The 18069-nt window shown below is 41.3% G+C and overlaps 3 protein-coding genes across 3 annotated transcripts; 1 reads left to right on the forward strand and 2 right to left on the reverse strand.

Moving 5' to 3' along the window:
* Window positions 1–2019: 2019 nt before the first annotated feature.
* LOC127598470 (transcription factor HES-2-like) lies at window positions 2020–4637 on the reverse strand. Its single transcript, XM_052062504.1, has 4 exons — window positions 4440–4637; window positions 3336–3431; window positions 3158–3251; window positions 2020–2816 (listed from the first exon to the last, which is right to left on the reverse strand). Exons 1-4 carry the CDS (start codon window positions 4491–4493, stop codon window positions 2185–2187), a joined length of 876 nt encoding a protein of 291 aa, XP_051918464.1. The 5' UTR covers window positions 4494–4637; the 3' UTR covers window positions 2020–2184.
* Window positions 4638–8160: 3523 nt separating this feature from the next.
* Window positions 8161–9556, forward strand: her5 (hairy-related 5). The gene is made up of 3 exons (XM_052060059.1): window positions 8161–8208; window positions 8296–8391; window positions 9110–9556. The coding sequence occupies exons 1-3, from the start codon at window positions 8161–8163 to the stop codon at window positions 9554–9556; spliced, it is 591 nt and encodes a 196-aa protein (XP_051916019.1).
* Window positions 9557–14890: 5334 nt separating this feature from the next.
* Window positions 14891–17802, reverse strand: pfdn6 (prefoldin subunit 6). Its single transcript, XM_052076904.1, has 4 exons — window positions 17607–17802; window positions 17368–17438; window positions 17166–17290; window positions 14891–15187 (listed from the first exon to the last, which is right to left on the reverse strand). The coding sequence occupies exons 1-4, from the start codon at window positions 17668–17670 to the stop codon at window positions 15067–15069; spliced, it is 381 nt and encodes a 126-aa protein (XP_051932864.1). The 5' UTR covers window positions 17671–17802; the 3' UTR covers window positions 14891–15066.
* Window positions 17803–18069: the final 267 nt, after the last annotated feature.

An 18069-nucleotide genomic window follows, 5' to 3' on the forward strand; every position in this document is an offset into this window, starting at 1 on the left:
GCTGTGGAATGAGAAAGCGAAACCCCACTGGAACATTTTGCTTTATTGAATGTAAATGTACCATAAAAAAGCACTTATTGTTTTTTTTTGGAGGGGGTGTTGTTGGCCTACTGGGTTTTTTCCCCATTCCCTTGGTTGAATGATTGTGTAATTCTTGGTGCTTTTTTGAGTCGTATTTTCAGTATCGTACTTGACTCATATCAGTGGAGCCAGCAAAATAACAGAATTAAACCTGAACATACAACATAATACAAGACAAATACAGATCGCCGAAAAAACAACTGAAGTACGTGGCTGTACTTTGATGCCTCCCATCACTGCATATCGCTGTTCGTATTTGTACAATGCACAAGCCGATTGAATTCACACATCTTCAGCATGCACCAACGCATCTCAAGTTTTCTCCCAATCAGGAATGCTGAGGCACATTCACGGCAAACAAAACGGCGATTAGAGGCGGAAACAGGATCAGCTCTAATCAGTGTGTCAGGAGAAAATGCCAGGGAGTTTTTCCACCATTGTCAGGTCACTCTTTTCCCCCTTTTCCCTATTAATTATGTGTGCCGTGCGGTGGAAAGCATCCTTCACAGCGTGGGCAGCCTTCTCCGCTTTCATACACTCAAAACATGTGATGAGGCGCAGTGAAGAGTCGAGCTGCTCAATGATGTGTATGCCCTCTCATTTGGCTGACAAAGAACAATGGCCGCCTCATAACTAATGGGACTCAAACAGAGGAGCTTCTTCGGAGCAAAGGGAGGTGGGGGTGGTGGGGGTGAGTAACCATTATCCAATGTACATGTTCTATCATGTGATTAATTCTCCTTTTTCCCAGTGAGACCCTCCAGTCCAGTGATGGAACGATTGCAATTTTTTTCTAGAAATCATCATCTGATAGTGTGTTAGGAGCATTCACATTCTGGAGGGAATTAAAAGAACAGAAGAATCATGACCTGTGATAATACGTACCCCGTTTAGCTAAAGTGAACAAAATATGCTTTGTTTGGTTCATTGAAGAATAAGCGTCGAAAGGTGGGAATGGTTGTTGGCAGATTCTTCCCTGCAAGTGACTGTTGACCGGTCCAGGGTATAGCCTGCCTGTCACCCAATGTCAGTAGGGTTAGGCTCCAGCACACCCACACGATAATAGTGAGGAAAAGTACAGTTGACGATTGCTGGATGACTGGAAGGATGAGAAGGGAATCGAAGTTGGAGCTCACCACCTCGACTTTGCAACTGAAGTGTGTCAGTGCTGCCCTCTTTTGGCCAAGAATTAAATCTCTTCCAGAAGGGTGTTTGGCCAATATTTTCTTCAAGCGTTTTCGGTGCTCCTGAATGCAGTAGATGGAACCATGCATCCATCCGTTCTCTGGACCATTTTGTCAGTGGGATTTCAATAGTAACAATAATAATTCCACTAGTTACATGGTTTTACATAAGTCTACTACTGTACTACTACTACTAGGACGTGTACTAGTACTACTACGACTAATAATCATCACCATCATTATCATCATCACTAGCGTCATATCATAATAGTCATAGCAATAATTTAGGGAATATTAAGTACTGTATTCCAACCAATAGCATAAGACTGATCATTATTCAATTGTTATTATGGTCATTTGAGAAAAATACATTTTATAATATCAATATTTTGTGAATAGTTACAAATAAGTGGATCACTATCAGGCATCCATCAGGCCGCAAAGGGTTGCAAAAGTCAATACTAAAGTTTTAGGACTCCGGCCAACCACGATGAGAGTCATTTTCCACAAATGAAAAACATGGAACAGTGGTAAATCTTTCCAGGTGTTACCGTCTGAAGGAAATAACCCCAAGATCAGAGCAGCGATTTATCAGGGAGGTCACAAAGGAACCCAGGACAACACAAAAAAAATAAAAAATGGGAGGTCTCCCTCGCCTCAGCTGAGGCCAGTGTTCATGACTTAAGAAGAGACTGAGCAAAAACTTCAACCATGTAATCCATGAGTTCTAAGGTGTAAACCACTACTGACCAAAATATTCACAAGCGACCTTTATCACGCCATGATCGCGAAAGAACAAAAACAATAAGATTTATTTACAAGGGAATTCCAAAATAGTAGTCATTTCATCGTGTATTTACACTGTCCATTTGCAGGCATACTGGAGTTCCAGTCACTCATCGCTAGAGGGCGCCACACTTCAGAACCAGGGTCTCCACGTGAGTGCGGATGACTTCTGTGACTGAGTGGGGAGCGAAGGGGACCTCGACGAGGTAACCGAGGGGTAGTGGAAGACCGTCGGGCCTGCCTGCTGAGCCAACGTGGGCGAGGAGGAGGAGGAAGTCACGTGGGCGGGCAGAGCGTGAATGGAGTGCGGGAGGGAGGAAAAAGAGGTGTTGGCTGACAGAGGTGACAGGCTGGGAGAAAAGGAGAAGTGACAGGCGAACGAGGGGAAAGGAGGAGAGGAGGAAGAAAATGTGGAGAACCAGGGGGAGGTGGGAGGAGAATGGAGCGGAGTGGAGCAACCATGAGGCTGAGGCGGGGAATGCGAGAGGAGCAGGGCGTTGTGGGAATCTTGAATCTCAGATGTGCTAATGACCTCCGCTGACGCCGCATTCGTCAGTGTCGTGCGGGAGTTGAACGAAGGCTGTTGTTCGGCCCGATGCTTCTCCGCATGGTGCTTCAGCCCTTCCATTAAGCCGGCTCGCTGCAACGCCGGCATCTTATGCATATAGCTGGCCATTTGCCACACACACTGCCGAAAACCTGCACCCTCAACGGTAAAGCAAGGAGGGCCACTCGGGTCGAAACTTACCACACCACTGGGAGCATCTGGTGGATACAGAGGGAGCGGTTCCCTCATTAGGTGTTGCAAAGGTTGATATGAACATGACTAGATCAGTGATTCCCAACCAATGTGCCGCGCAAGTCATCCTCTGTCTTTCGTAGTGATATATGGTGGAAAGCAGAACAATTAAATGCTCTTCCACGACATGGCGGATAGTATTTCATTAATCTGTGTATCCACTTGTCTCTCTCTCTCTTCCCCCTCAATTTTGCTTGGTGGTGTGCCATAAGAATGTTCAAAGATAAACTGTATACAGTAGTCCACTTCAGCTCAATGGAGGTTGGGAAACACTGGCCTAGCGGATACAGCACATTGTGTGACTAACCATTGCTCATTTTCTTGCCATCTGTCCACTTGTGAAGATATTCCACAGTCAAGTCCAAAATTTCTGCTTTCTCAATTTTGGGATTCTGCAAACGCTGTTGGTGATATTGTTTTCAATACAGTTCCTATCAATAGATGCTATCTGCTCACATTTTCATTTTTGAATAACGACAACTCACCGGATCCGCAGTATTAGTCAACAACAAGCTTCTGAGCTCTGCAAGGCTTTTGTTTATCCGATCTCTTCTCTTCTTTTCCACAGCCGGTTTGAGAATCTATTGATAAGTATCGACAGCAAGATGAGTAGATGCTGCAAATTTGGGTTTTACTCAATCTCCAAATAATGCAACACAATATGATTTTGATCTCTAAAGCACTTTCAGTTACAATTTCTGTGAAAAGCGCTCTAATGTTTTGATGGATTGATGAATTGATTGATTGATTGATTCACCTGCCTGAGGCGCAAACGAATTAAGTAACTGCCTCGGGGTGTACCCCTAAAAGCATGAGAATGTTTATAAACATACTGTATTCACAAAAGAAATGAGAGGGATGACTCAAATATGAAAATCCCGTGTACTGTACCTGTGTCAGGAGGTAAGTGACTTGTGTTGATGGGAGGTGCCCCCCCACCCCTTCCCCTCCTACATCAAACTCTGCTTGGGGCCCTGTAAAGCCCTGAGCCAGCACTGAATATAATGATATTCAATATATGAGTCCTTACAACCACGACAATGCTCGTCTTGGCTTTACCTTGTCAAATATTAATTCAAAAGTATTTTTATAATTTGACTTATTGATTGACCTTTTGTCTCATCTAAGTGTTTCTTTGTCTTTAATTTTTTTGTATAACTTAAATTGAAAAATATACAAAAAAACACATTTCGCCACAAACATATTTCATGCCACTTATATAGGATTTTGTCCTCTCATATAGGGGATTGGTCCACGCAAGCATTGCTTAAGTTGGGGTCCCGGCACATATGTTGTGTTCTGAACAGCTCATCATTTGAATTGTAACGACATAAGACGTCCCAAAGGTGTTTGATTTTTTTTTATCCACGTGGAGAGTGTAAATGTTGTGAAATAAATCTATGATTGTCTTCAAATGAGATAAGAACTCTTCACTTATTATGTTTAGAATAACTGAAAAAATGGGCTAAATCATGCAAAAGTCAAAACTATATCAACCCCACCTCCTCACCCACCAACTTGGTAGCCCGATCTTCGAGGTACTTTCTATGTAAATCCTATGTGAGCAAATGATCACGTGTAAGTCTCACCCTTTTTCTACTCTTGTTATCCTCCTCGAGCGTTTTCGCAAAGTTCCTTGTCATGTTGGTCCCGAAGTGAGAGCTGGTGCGGTGAAGAACATGGTGATGATAGTGGGAGGGGTGCTTAAGTAGGCGCCCACAGCTCGCCTTTGATTGGCTGGCAGGCGTCCGTGGCCACGCCTCATAATCAGAATGCCTTGATTAGGATTTTTTTTGCTGCCCCTATCACAAAATCAAAACTACACTTTTTAAATAGAGATCGGAAAAACTCAACTCATGTCACACAACAATGAAAGCTTGATTGAGCCACATCTTCATAATATCAACAATTAAATGTCTTATTTTATGCTAGTTTGCTTTCATGTGTCACGCATTTTGTTTTATCTCAGTGCTTACTTACATTCCGTTAAAAAATCTTTTGCAATAAGCGATCAGAAAAAAAATGTGAAAAACGAAAAATCAATAGATAGAATTGCATACAATTTATTTAAATGTTTAATCGGGCGACGTATTCACCCTCACATGCCCCCAATGGGGTGCGAGGCTGGGAAAGGGCTTTCGTTCTCGTGGGAACAGAAATGAAGTGAGAAACTGCCCAACTTTTTATGATGTGTGAGACTTCGATGTTTTGCATGAAGTGATGACCACGACCAAACGAGCACGACGTCCACGAGTGAATTTCCCTGGGTCCGAACGCAATTTGATGCTTTACATGCCTCTCGTTTAGAGAGACGCGTTGAACGTAACTGTAAAGAACTACGAATATGGGGTTTGCTTCCATGGGAGCAGAGGACAGGAAAGGGGGGGCACGTTTGTCTGCTGATGAAGATGATGATGAAGTGTGAGGATGATGTTTACACCCGAGTGTCAAGTGTGCTGCTCGGGGGTCAACTTCATACCTCCTGTTTGCATTTCACAAGCCAGACGGCCACTTGTTACCTTCACTACACGTCTCCCGGTGCCGCCCCCCCCCCCCCCCCCCACACACACACAGGCACACATACTTAGGTCGGCGTGACTGCACGAAAGAGTTACGATATTGGAAGGAAACGGTCCATTTGGTGTCCACAAAGCACACTTTAAAAAAATAATTAATTAGTTCCATCACAGGCTGAAGCGAGCATTCTACAGTATTTGTTTTGTTTAAGAGGGTGTGTACACTTAACTCCTCCCCCAGAAAGAATATGGTAAATGAAATTAAATTAGGTCAGACAGATTAGATTCAACTTTAGTGTCACAAGTACAAGACAACAAAATGCAGACTGTAATGCCCATGCTGCAATTAAATAGCGTACAGCAGAGGTGAGGAAAGTTTGGCCTGCCTGCTACATGCAACCCACTCCATTTTTGGGGGTGGCTAGATGAGGACATTTAAAATATTGGGGTGGCACACCAACATTAAATACCATAATTTCACGATTTAAATATACCATGAGTGTCAAAGTAACTTTTGTTTAGTTATTTGTGTGCCTTTTTTCATTTGCTGCCGTGATTAGTTTTTTTGTTGTTTTTTTTAATGATTTTTAATTTGCTGTTGCAATAAGTTTGGGGACTTTAGGTTTGTTTGGGTTTTTTTTTTGCGTTTGTGTTCTGTTTTTATTTTTTGTGTTTTGTGTTTTTGATTTGCTGATGTGTTCATTTTTTGGTGTGTGTGTTTTTTCTGTTGTGTTTAATGATTGATTTTGTGTTTTGCACTTCAAGGCCAAAGCACTGACATGTTCAGTGACACAGATATTGACTTCTAAGAGGCGTTAGAAGGATTTTGACAAAGGGAATGACTTTTGGGGGCATTCATGATGTTTTGCTCTTTGTATGAATTGTTTTCAAAAATGCTCTTAGTTTTTTGAAAATGTCTATTCTGAGCAGAGAAATGTACCGAAACATGAGAGAAAAACTGTCGTTTTTTTCTTCATCAAAAGCATTTTTTACACGTTAACCCGATTCACCCCCACCTGTCCCTTTTGAAAATCAAATGTGGCCTCTGCAGTATGAATGTTCACCCACAGTTGATATGCAGTTTAGCACAAAATGGTATGTTGCAGTGACATGAGTGTATTGCTACAGGTATGGAAAGGCTCTGAATTGGGTAATTTACAGTACACTTTAGGTCTACGTACTAGAATTTTTGAATGAATAAATATAGTGAAAATATATTCCTGTGAAGTCATAGAGTTAAGCAAATATATACTGCAGTACATGATGCAGTACATTGCGGTATCATGTTTTGTTGATTCAGTCCAGTTCAGTTGGTGAGTGTGTGTTGGATATCCAGTACTGTATTTTACTGACGAATTATTATGGAAATGGCCAGGTTTGTTTCATATCAAAATTTGGAATTTTTACATCACGCTTCACTCAAAATGATAAAATGACAAGATCATACAAGGTCCTTCATATATCATTTTTTTAGAGGAGCCCGTGGAACCATCTTTTGTGTACTTAAGTACTGTAAGTACACTCAAAATGGATAAAATGAAATAAAATAAATACAGTTGTTTTAGATAGATAGATAGATAGATAGATAGATAGATAGATAGATAGATAGATAGATAGATAGATAGATAGATAGATAGATAGATAGATAGATAGATAGATAGATAGATAGATAGATAGATAGATAGATAGATAGATAGATAGATAGATAGATAGATAGATAGATAGATAGATAGATAGATAGATAGATAGATAGATAGATAGATAGATAGATAGATAGATAGATAGATGAGAATGAGAGACTCGGTTAGCCATGGTTACCATGGTCTTCGGGCCTCCACTAATCGGCCCTCTTTGATTTGAAGCGGAAGTATCAGCGCGTCTGAAAGGCGCTTAATCTCCGCGGGATAGCCATGATCCTATCATCCTTTAGTGTTATCTCCACACTCGAGCCTATTATAGGGATCAGGGCGGCCACAAATGCAGTGTGCACACACCAAAAGTGCCACCATGCATGCACGTTGGTCGAGGGCAAATCAAATATATGTTATACAACATCCGGCCGTCATTCAAACAAGACACGTGTTGTGGTGCACAAGTGTGCTCGTGCTACTCTTTAACAACGACACTCCTGGAGGGAAAATAAACAACACGAGCACGGGCGTTCGGGTGTGAAATGGACGATCTGGTCAGCGGCAAAAGTTTGTGCGTGCGTGTGCGTTCGCGAGTGCGCGCGCATGTGCGCGCGAGCGTTTATGGATGCATTCATGGACACAGCAGCGACCATAAGAGGTTCACGCAGTAGAACAAAAACATTATATACTTGTAATTGATTGTAATAATACAGTATTTTACTATCGTTCTTGTTTGCTGTGTCCTGATATTGTCCACTCCCGTAAAAGGTGTATTCCCTGAACTATTCATCTGTGATATTGTTATCAATCATACATACACCTGGTTGTATTTGCTGTTGTTCTGTATTTATTTTTATTTTATTGTATCCTATTCCCGGGGTTTTCCCCGAGCTCATTTACCTGTGCCTCGTCTTTCGCGGTGTCGTTGAACAACCGGCCGCACATGAAAGACTTTTCCAGTTGAAGACGTGATTTTACATGTGAATTAAGGCGGTACCGCGGGACATGCATGAGTCAAAGAGGATTAAATGTAAATGAAATTGGCCTCGCTTCGTCTCCTAAATGCTTGGGGCGCGGCAGGGACCTCCTTATATTTGCAAACCAGGTGCAAGACATCCACTTTCTGGATTTGTGCAGAGCGAGCTTTGCCGATACAAGTCGGTATGAAAGCGTGCACTTCACCACAGCCTCACAGGCACAGAATGAGAAGGGTAAGCTGCACATTTGGAACTATAACAACAACAAAAACAACAGACGTGTTTCTGATTCGAGCGATATTTGACTGACTTTTTTTCAAGGTGTCGAAACCTGTGATGGAGAAACGCAGACGGGAGCGTATCAACCGCAGTTTGGAGACGTTGAGAGTTTTGATGCTGGAGAACACACACAATGAGGTACACGTTGTGATAAGATTGCGTGCTGTTCTTGGTTTACGACGGTCTGTCGTTGTCGTCGACGGCGTTCCGTTTCTCGGGCTCCCCCATTACCCCAATTCGTGCGTAAATTGAAACACGCCACAGTCTAGCACCAAACTACGCGTAGTTCTAATTATAGTAAATATTAGCATGAAAAACCCTTGACAATAAATGAAAAAAGAAAGAAAAGTAAGTTTCCTGTGAGCAAACTATTATGTACCTCAGCGTTTCACACAATTTTTACACCAACCCTCCAAAAAATGGACTGCCCAAAAACATTAACATTTAAAAAAACACAAAAGCACAGTGGGGCCCAAGGGTTCATTAAAAAGATTTTTTTTTCAGTTTTAGTTCTAAAAAGTGCATTCGATATGAATGGAAGCAACTACAACATTAAACAGTTTGAACATGAAACCTTTACTAATTATAGGGACAAACTGTACTTCAATAATGTCAGAATTAAAATGAGTTGCACAAAAAAGAATCAAAAAAAGACTGAAAAGAAATTGTAGACAAATAATGTAATGACAGTACTGCGAACGAGCCTTGTGACGACATATGTATTCTGATGCAAACTGCAAACTTTTTTGTGCGCTGTGTGTCATCTCAAACCATGATAGGGCAAAGGACCGACTGCATCCATGCATTCCAGATGATTCTGACTTTGACCGTTTGTCTCTTTTCTTGTTCATTTTAGAAATTAACCAACCCTAAAGTGGAGAAGGCTGAAATCTTGGAGAGTGTGGTGCGATTCTTAAAGTCGGACAAAAAGGACGAGATGGGTCAGCCTGCAATAACGTCCGTTTTGTCAACCCAGGGGCAGCGCCCCAGTGTCCCCCCGCAGCGTCATGATGACCGGGAGGGCATGAGGTCGTGTCTCCTCAGGATCAGACGCTTCATAGCCAGTGATGAATCAGGTTCCAACCAAGGGTCTCAAGAGCCCACTTCAGTGAGTCCACACAAACACGTCCACTCTCTGTATGCTGCGCATCAGAGTCAGCACCAGCTCCAGGAAGGCATTTCCCATGCTTACCAGCCCCAGGCGACCGTGTATCAGTACTCCGACACCACAAAACAGCTCTCCTCCCCCACAGCCTGCGTCCAGAGTCCGGACCCTGTGTGGAGGCCCTGGCCTCAGTCATGAATTTTTTCATGTGGTAAAGTGGTAAATTCTATTTTTGATACATTTTCATGCCAGTAGACCAGGGGTCACCAACTTTCTTTTTTTGAAAAAGAGAACTGCTTAATACGCAGGGATAGCAGATGCATCCACACTTCTGAAATAAGACATTTGCCCAAATTACCTTCAATCATACGTTATTCCTATGCAATGATTTCTCCCACTAATTAGAAACAAGTATTTCTCAAAGAAACAGACTGCTATACAAAACAATTAATGTCTAGAAATCCCTGCAAGTCTTTATATTTTCAAATGATCATTTCTACAACATTTACAGAAAATCACAACGTCCCATCACTTGTTAGCCCACTGACTACAGTACTCACGTGGGCCATACGTCCATGTGCAGATGCTTTAATGTGACCTATGTTTCAGGGTTTTCTTATATTTTGATCATGGTCTTATTTTTTTATGCAAGGATGGGAACACGATGCAAATTAGCAAAAAGTCTTGTTAATGTTTTTGATTTTTTTACTTTTTTGCTACTATTTTTGGCATTTTTTTCTTTTTTCTTTTCTTTTCTTTTTTTTTTTTTTTGTTGCTGGGTTGGCTTGAGCAATTCTACAGTCAATTGGTCATCCAATATGAAAGGGCATTGTAGTTCACACATACTCGATGCACATTGGACATCCCAATTGACATGCTAATGACGTCTTGGATTTGCTTTCACATGTAGACGGACACACGAGTGGCCACTCACACAATGTCCAGCAATCCAGACAGCACCCAATCTACAAAGGCTGAAACACAATTGGATGATTAGATTTCATTGGAACTTGTTTGCAACAACAAGACCAATTCTACCGCAAAGAGTCTAAATATGTTGATTCAGTAAATCAGATAAAGTGATGAATTCCAACAAAACACAAAGTGACATGCTGTTCAATTCACATGATGATTATGTAAGAATAGGTTTATATATGACTTCAGAAATTTAAAATCTGAACATAAATTCAGATAAATACTCAATCTAAAAAATTTTTTAAAAGAAAAAGAATTATCAACCGACAGTGCTCGGAAGAGTTGTTTCTCAGTCTCCTGGGGTCCCCAAGCAGTAGGACCATCATTAAATATTTAGAAGGACCATTAAATTAATTGACATGCACAAAACCAGGTCTCAGTTTTGCTAAAACATTTCACCGCCCTTATAATTTGCTCTGGCCACCCAGTACTGATGTCAGTGTCGTGAAGCGAAATGTGTCGCTTTCAGTGTTGTAATCCTAATGGTATATGTTTTTTATCACAAAACATCTGTTAAAAGCAATCAGACTAACTAAAGATGTCAACATGAGGCTAACCTTTATGCTCATCCACAACTTTCCATCCTGACTCATAAAACCTCCTGCAAGTGATGACACAATGTCATATTATTTCCGACTCAATAAAATTTTCATAGACACACAGTCAGTGGATTATTGTCTTTATTGTTTTGGTGACCATGATGGATCTTTGCTTTATGTCGTTGACTTCCTTCCTCACCACAAACCCTGCCCGTATAAATAGTCAAAGACTACCCGGTATATGTCGATTAGTCTAGCACAGGGGTAGGGAACTCCAGACCCTCAAGAGCCATATTCTGCCTGTTTTAGATCCCTCCCTACTCCAACACACCTGATTCAATTGTTCATGATTATTTCAGGCCTCTACAGGGCTTGCTAATGAGCTGCGTTTGAATCAGGTGTGTTGAAGTCAAGAGGGATCTAAAACAGGTCAGATATGGCTCTCAAGGAACTGGAGTTCACTACCCCTGGTCTAGCACAAGCTGAAGCTAACACAGCTAACTGCTCTGCTCATCAAGAACCATCTTATTTTTGGACTCACGTCGACGTATCAAGACGGTGGCTCTGCAACGACCAGATATTTCGCTGTTCCACAAAGTGTTATCGTCCAGCATCGACGACAGAGTTGAGTTGGAAGTTTAAATCAAATTTTGAAAACCTTGTTGAGGATATGAACAACTTTCTTGAACAATTTAAGGACACTTGAAACTGGCTGCCTGGGACGGCTGTTAAAGGCCACTGTCGTTTCTTTTCGAAGATGAAAGCCCTGTGAGATCAACATCACAATGTGCGCCTTAATGGTTTATCCATATTGACCATCAGGAAACAAGAGTGCAAACAGCCCTGCAGAGATGGTTGTGCTTGTGAAATGTGTGTGTGCATGTTTTCTCTTAGTATTTGATGAGAATGTAGAGCAGGTGCCCAACAACAAAATGTGACGGGACCACATATGAATTTCTCAATAAATTAAAGAAAACAGTCATGGCCAACAGTAAATTTGAATCAGAAATGGCTTTATGTGTCTCTAAAAGTATTTTAGTACCGGAGACAAATTCCATGTGTGTTCTACACAAAGATTATTCTGATTAAAAATGCCTTCCTTCACTTTGTTACTTGCACATCAGGTTATTTATATATATACTATTTTCATTGTTTTTCTTTTTAAATTTGACCAACAAAAGCTTCTGCATTATGGATTTTACCATGCCTTGTAATTTACAGTAGCTATGACACATGCTGAACCTAACAAGAGAAGTTTACAACTCTGATTTAAAAAAAGGTTTACGAGATTTGTTGACCAGTGATATCGTCCAAAAGTTCATTTAAATTGAGTAGTTAAAAAAACAATGGAAAACCTCTATCATAGTGATTCATCAAACACGTTTAATATTTACAATACTTTTCAGAACCCAATGTTCACCTAATTTCAAGGTAGCAAGGCAGGGGAGTACTGTAACTTGAAAAGCACAATTTCCTGGCAGTCTGCTGCTCTGAATGGAGGTGTTAGTCCCGCTGGTTGATCGCATGGCCAGGATTCTCTATTCACACACGGATTAAACCTCCCGCAGCAAAGGAGCGTCAATGAAAGGAATGAGATTATCTTTTCATTGAGGGGCATTTGCTTCCCAAAAAAACAGATTAAACTTCATTTATTGTCTCTGCGTTTAAAAAAAAAGTCGCAAAGGAGGATTACTTGGCTGGGTTTGAAGGCACCCGCGTTGAGCGAGAGTACTGAAGGAAACGAGGTAAAGATGCATCGCAAATGTGTTTGTGCTCTTTAACGCGATTTCGTTTTGGGGGAAAGTAACGCACCGGTGAAGTCACGTGGTCGCCCCTTTTATGTTGAACTACTTATCTGTGCGTAAACTAACCCAAATGTATTTGAATATATTGATATTATGACATCGCAACTATCATTACATTTCATCAAATAGCTGCGTGGATTGATTTGGAGCCAAAAGAGCACACGGATGCAGGTATCACGCATATTGCATTAAGAACACACCATTCTTCAGAAGATTGTGATATAGAGGCCGTGTTTCTGGAACGGTGCGTGGTGTGTCAAATGGCAGCGTGGGATCGCTCACACCCACGCGCCAAAGACCTCTCAGGCTCGTGCGCACCAGAAGTTTAAGTGTCAATTCACACTGACGGCGTTAAGACCAAATCACTCTCAAGTGTTTCACGGGGGACTTCCACGTTACGGGTGCCACTATTGGGGCAGTTTGTAGTGCATTTGAAATATAACGTTCTCTGAACACCTTTCTTCGTTTCGTCACAAAAAAAGAAACAAATGAGTAAATCCCAACCCCAATAATATACTATATGGAAACAGAAGAAAACAATGGTCAGCTAAATAATTACAGACGCCTTTGCAATTTGTCACAAGTCAACGATTGCTATGTTGATAACATCCAACCATTCATCCATCATCAAATCATTCCAAGGGAGAAATTGGAGCGTTCCATTAACCTACTATCCATGGAATGTGGGAGGAAAACTGAGTACCCGGGGAAAACCCACACAAGGATGAGGAGAACATGCAAACAGGAAGGATTGAAACGCTGGATCTCTGTAGAGCAGGGGTGTCAAAACTTTTTGCCAAGGGGGCCAGATTTTATGTGGTAAAATGTCGGGGGGCCGACCTTGGCTGACATTCTTTACATTGAACAACAATATTGTTCAACAAATTTTAGTAAGCCAGTCTGTTTCACATTTCCATTTTTATTTTAATTTCAACAATCTTGAGAATTTCTTTTGGTTCATTTGAAACAGGTATATCACATGCAACTGCTTATTCACTTGACTTTTTCTTAAACAGAAGTCTCCTGAGTGCAAATTGATTGATTTGAAACATAAAATGTATCACCATGACTTTTCAATACTGTAGTCACAAAACCTTTGACTCGAACAACAGGGAAATGAACAAGCAATACACATATCCACAACTGCAAGGATCATTTGAAATATGACATATCAGTCAATATAAACATGGAGTGATGTCTTGTTAACTCGTGAGTGATGCCCTCTAGTGTCTAAATGCTATTACTCATTTAGTGAATGCTATTACTCATTTAGCCACTAGAGGGAAGAAGTACTCTATGAAACATCACTCACCAGTCTACGAGACCTCAGTCAATCCAACACGTGTTCCATTGCGCCCAACCTGCGGGCCAGACGGCACTGATTTTATGACGGGGGCCGAGGGCCGGATGAAATTCGACCGGGCCGGACTTTGGACATGCCTGCTGTAGAGTGAGGCTGACATGCTCACCAGTTGCCCATTGTGCCACCGTTGACAACAACATACCCCAAAATAGAAAATGATGCTGTTGGATTTTGTCAACTGTATTCCCAACAGCATGAGCATGAAAACCATAAAACACTGTTCAAATCACAGTAGAAATGTCTGAAATGAAATACCATACAGTGCTGTGAAGTAGCATTTGCCGCCTTTGTGATTTCTGTGTTCTTTGCATGTTTATCACATACAAAAGGTTTCAGTTCACCAAAACCAAATTTTAATATCACGCAGAGACTACCCAAGTAAATACAAAATGTAGGGGCTGAATTCCGATTCAATTTTTTCGGCACACCAAAAAAGCCAAAACTTCCAACAAGTCCGTATGTTAAAAAGTACACAAACATTTCGTCTTGCTCTTTTAAGTTTCTTCAAGGCAGAGGGATGGATTTCCTTTTCTCCCCACCAAAATTAGACAACTAAAGTGATGACCCATGCCCTAATTTTTTGCCATGGGTTGTCGAGTCATCCTGCATGTTAATAAACCATTTTTTTTAAAGAGTATCGAGCAGGTATTTGTTTTTATCTTGCAAACTGGGGTCCCAGTCCCCGCCCCATCATTGTACACTGAATATCATTCGCTATTTGAAGGATTTTGAAGAGATGCAGACTCAATACGTGTTCATCCTTTCCTCAAACCATGTTAAAATTCATATGTGCATTGCTAATGTGTCTAATCGTCACCTGACAAGTCATCAAGACAAGCTGTTGAAACAGTTTCATGAATAAGAAAAGATTTATTATTAGTTACAAACAGAGGAGTCGCAATGCTTGCGTTGCATTTAAACGACAGATGCGGGTGAATTTTCAATCCCATCTTCTGAGCTGTAAGGATGTGATTATGTCTCTGAAGTATGCGCGTGCGTATTGATGAATCGAAATTCTTCACTTGGTCAGACTTTCCCGACAGTGAGGCCTTGCGCTTTCTGAAACTCCTGCTGTAAACTGGACAAAAGCTGTCGGTGCTGGTCAGACTTCTTCTCCAAGTCTTTCAGGAGTGTGTCATACCGCTGACTGTAAGAAGAGATGGAGACAGAAAATAAAAACAAAAATGGAAGCAACATTTCAAGTCTGTTCTCTATTTGACTGGAAACATCGTCAAGACCTTAGAACTTGTGCACCGTGCTCACTTTTCGAGTCAATCACATCAAAATGTGAGTTGGACCAAGTCTCCTTTAATGAATCAAATATTCTACATTCTGACACTTCCAAATATTTATTTTTCAGGAGTGGGAAAAATATTGCATTTGGTGGTGTGAAATCCCCCAAAACGCATATGTTGCCTTGTTGGGTGCTGCAATTATGTTTCTCACTCTTTAACTGTTGATGCGGACTAAGAGAAAAAGAGTCAACTCTGAAGTGCTAGCCAAAGATACCTTCTACTGGATTACAAGCCAAACTACATCGGACAATTTTGTGCTTTCTTTTTCTTAATAAAATTTAGATTCCAGTGTGAAAATGGTGTCAAACATATTATGGGAATGACTCGCTAATGGGAGGAGTTAAGAGTCAACTTCTCCTTCACTGACCACTTGAATGACATCAGCTATTTACATTTTCACATTTTTGTTTCTACATACGACATGCACACTGAAATCCAAACGGGAGTGCAGATACACATGCAAGAGATCAAGGGGACATGGTTCAAAAGTGAATCAACCACTGTATGAATGGCTTAACTGAGCAAGATATATGGGCATGTGATCAATAAATGTATATAGTTTTATCCTGGCACTTTCCTGTGGGAGCTGTGATATCAAAGTGCCTCTTTTTTTTTGGTTGATTAAATTTTGAAACAAATTAATGGGTCACACTTTGTGGTTCTGTGCCAGGCTATAAAGTAATAATATCGCTTTGGCGCTATTTGGTGGAATCATGGGGGCAAGGAGGGACAGTATGTTGACGTGAATCGAGGCGGACGCGTGCGCACACACACACACTCACACACACACACACAAACACACATCCGTTTTTTAGACCATCCATCAATTTTCTGAACCACTTTATCCTCAAAAGGGCCACAGGGAGTGCTGGAGCTTATCCCAGCCGTCTTCGGGCAGTAGGCGGGGGATACCCTGAACCGATTGCTAGCCATCACAGGGCACACAGAGACAAACAACCATCCACGCTCACACACAAACCTAGGGACAATTTAGAGTGATCAATCAGCCTGCCATGCATGTTTTTGGAATGTGGGAGGAACCCGGAGGCACAGGGAGAACATGCAAACTCCACACAGGAAGCCCGGAGCTCGAATCGAACCCGATACCTCTGCACTGTGAGGTTGACGCGCTAATCACTCAATCACCGGGCCACCCTCATTTAGACCAGTTGTTCTCAATTATTTTGTAACATACGACCGAAGAAGAGGAAGCAAACTTTTTAGGAGCCTGAATTACGAGTGAATTTTCAATACAACACTGTTCACTGTACTTATAGTCTTGTTGATACGCTTACAACCATGTGGTTTAGTATCATACTATACTGTATCACTTTGACCTAAAAGGCCCCCAAAGTTGCGTTAAGAGTTGGGGTTTGGGAATTCACATGAAAGATTACTTTGAAACTCCAGGTTCACTGTTTGAGTCACACTTTTATTTCTAAACAGTTGCTGAAAAGATGGAAGTCTGCTTTCCATCTCTTGCCGAGATGCCTGCGAACGAGGCAATGAACCGTCTGAGAGGTGGGACATGCCTTGTATTCTTGCATTTGTGCGGCGTCTAACAAAAATTCACAGCTGAGCGTGTATTAAATTCAATTGCCGGTGTTTTTAAACATACAAATAAAACCAGAATCAGGTTGAGAAACCTGTGTTCCTCTGTCTCGACGTCACGCCCACAAATCAACTAGAGTAGGCTCCAGCTCACCAGTGACCCTAATGAGAACAAGCACTACAGAAAATGGATGGAGAGTAGCAGCTATACAAAAAATAATAATAATAACACATGGGTGGACCGAAAAAAGATGACAGAACTCAAACGAAGTGACTCACATTTCTCCATTGATGTATTCCAATCTTTTTGTCACAGTCGCTTTTGCCTCGTCCAAGTCTTGTTTTACCAAAACAGGCCCAATCAATTTGTACACCGTATTTGCACTATCTAATATATCCAGCTCCTAGAAACAAAGAAAATGCAGCCATGTTATTACGCCGAATCATAAATCACGTGCGGTCTGCTATATGGCCAATGTACCTCTTTTACGATATTGTTCTCTGCTAGCTGCGTCTCCAGCTTCTGTCGTGCTGACATGCTCTTGCTAACATCTAAGTAGCACAGACAATCGGTAGTAAGACAATTACGTTAGCACTTTAGTAACCTAAACACATAAATGTACAAAATCCAGACTGCGTGGAATGCGCGACTCCCCCATATATGGAAACCTAGCAAGTCACCATAGCCCAAAATCTTGCAACGCCACATAAAGCACGTACCTTTTTGCATCTGAGTATATTTTTCTAACTCAGTATTCAACTTCTTTTGAATGACCTCCGCCATGTTGGCTTCTACTGAAATAACTACAAATGGTCAGTTCGTTAAGTGAATATTTACAACAAGGGATTGACTTGCTGAATGTGTACCTGAGGACTGGAAAGGAGGGTGATGGCTCGTGCCGGATATTCTTCGTCTTCTTTGGTAGTTATTGATGCTTGGCAACCATCTATTACATACCTTACCGCCATCTACTGACACACAGCGGGCAACACGACCTTGAAAAATAACAGTCATTGATGTTAATTATTGGATTTCGTTTTTTTAAATAATTGCTAGAACAGAAGTTAACATAAATAACACTTCACCAAAATATTTCCCTTTTGATCAATGCTTCTCAAAGTGTGGTACAGTACATGTCCAGCTAATCACTTCCTAAGTACACTTCAGTGTAACTTCAAAGTT

The sequence above is a fragment of the Hippocampus zosterae genome, chromosome 1 (assembly GCF_025434085.1).
Source record: "Hippocampus zosterae strain Florida chromosome 1, ASM2543408v3, whole genome shotgun sequence".
Lineage (NCBI taxonomy): Eukaryota > Metazoa > Chordata > Actinopteri > Syngnathiformes > Syngnathidae > Hippocampus > Hippocampus zosterae.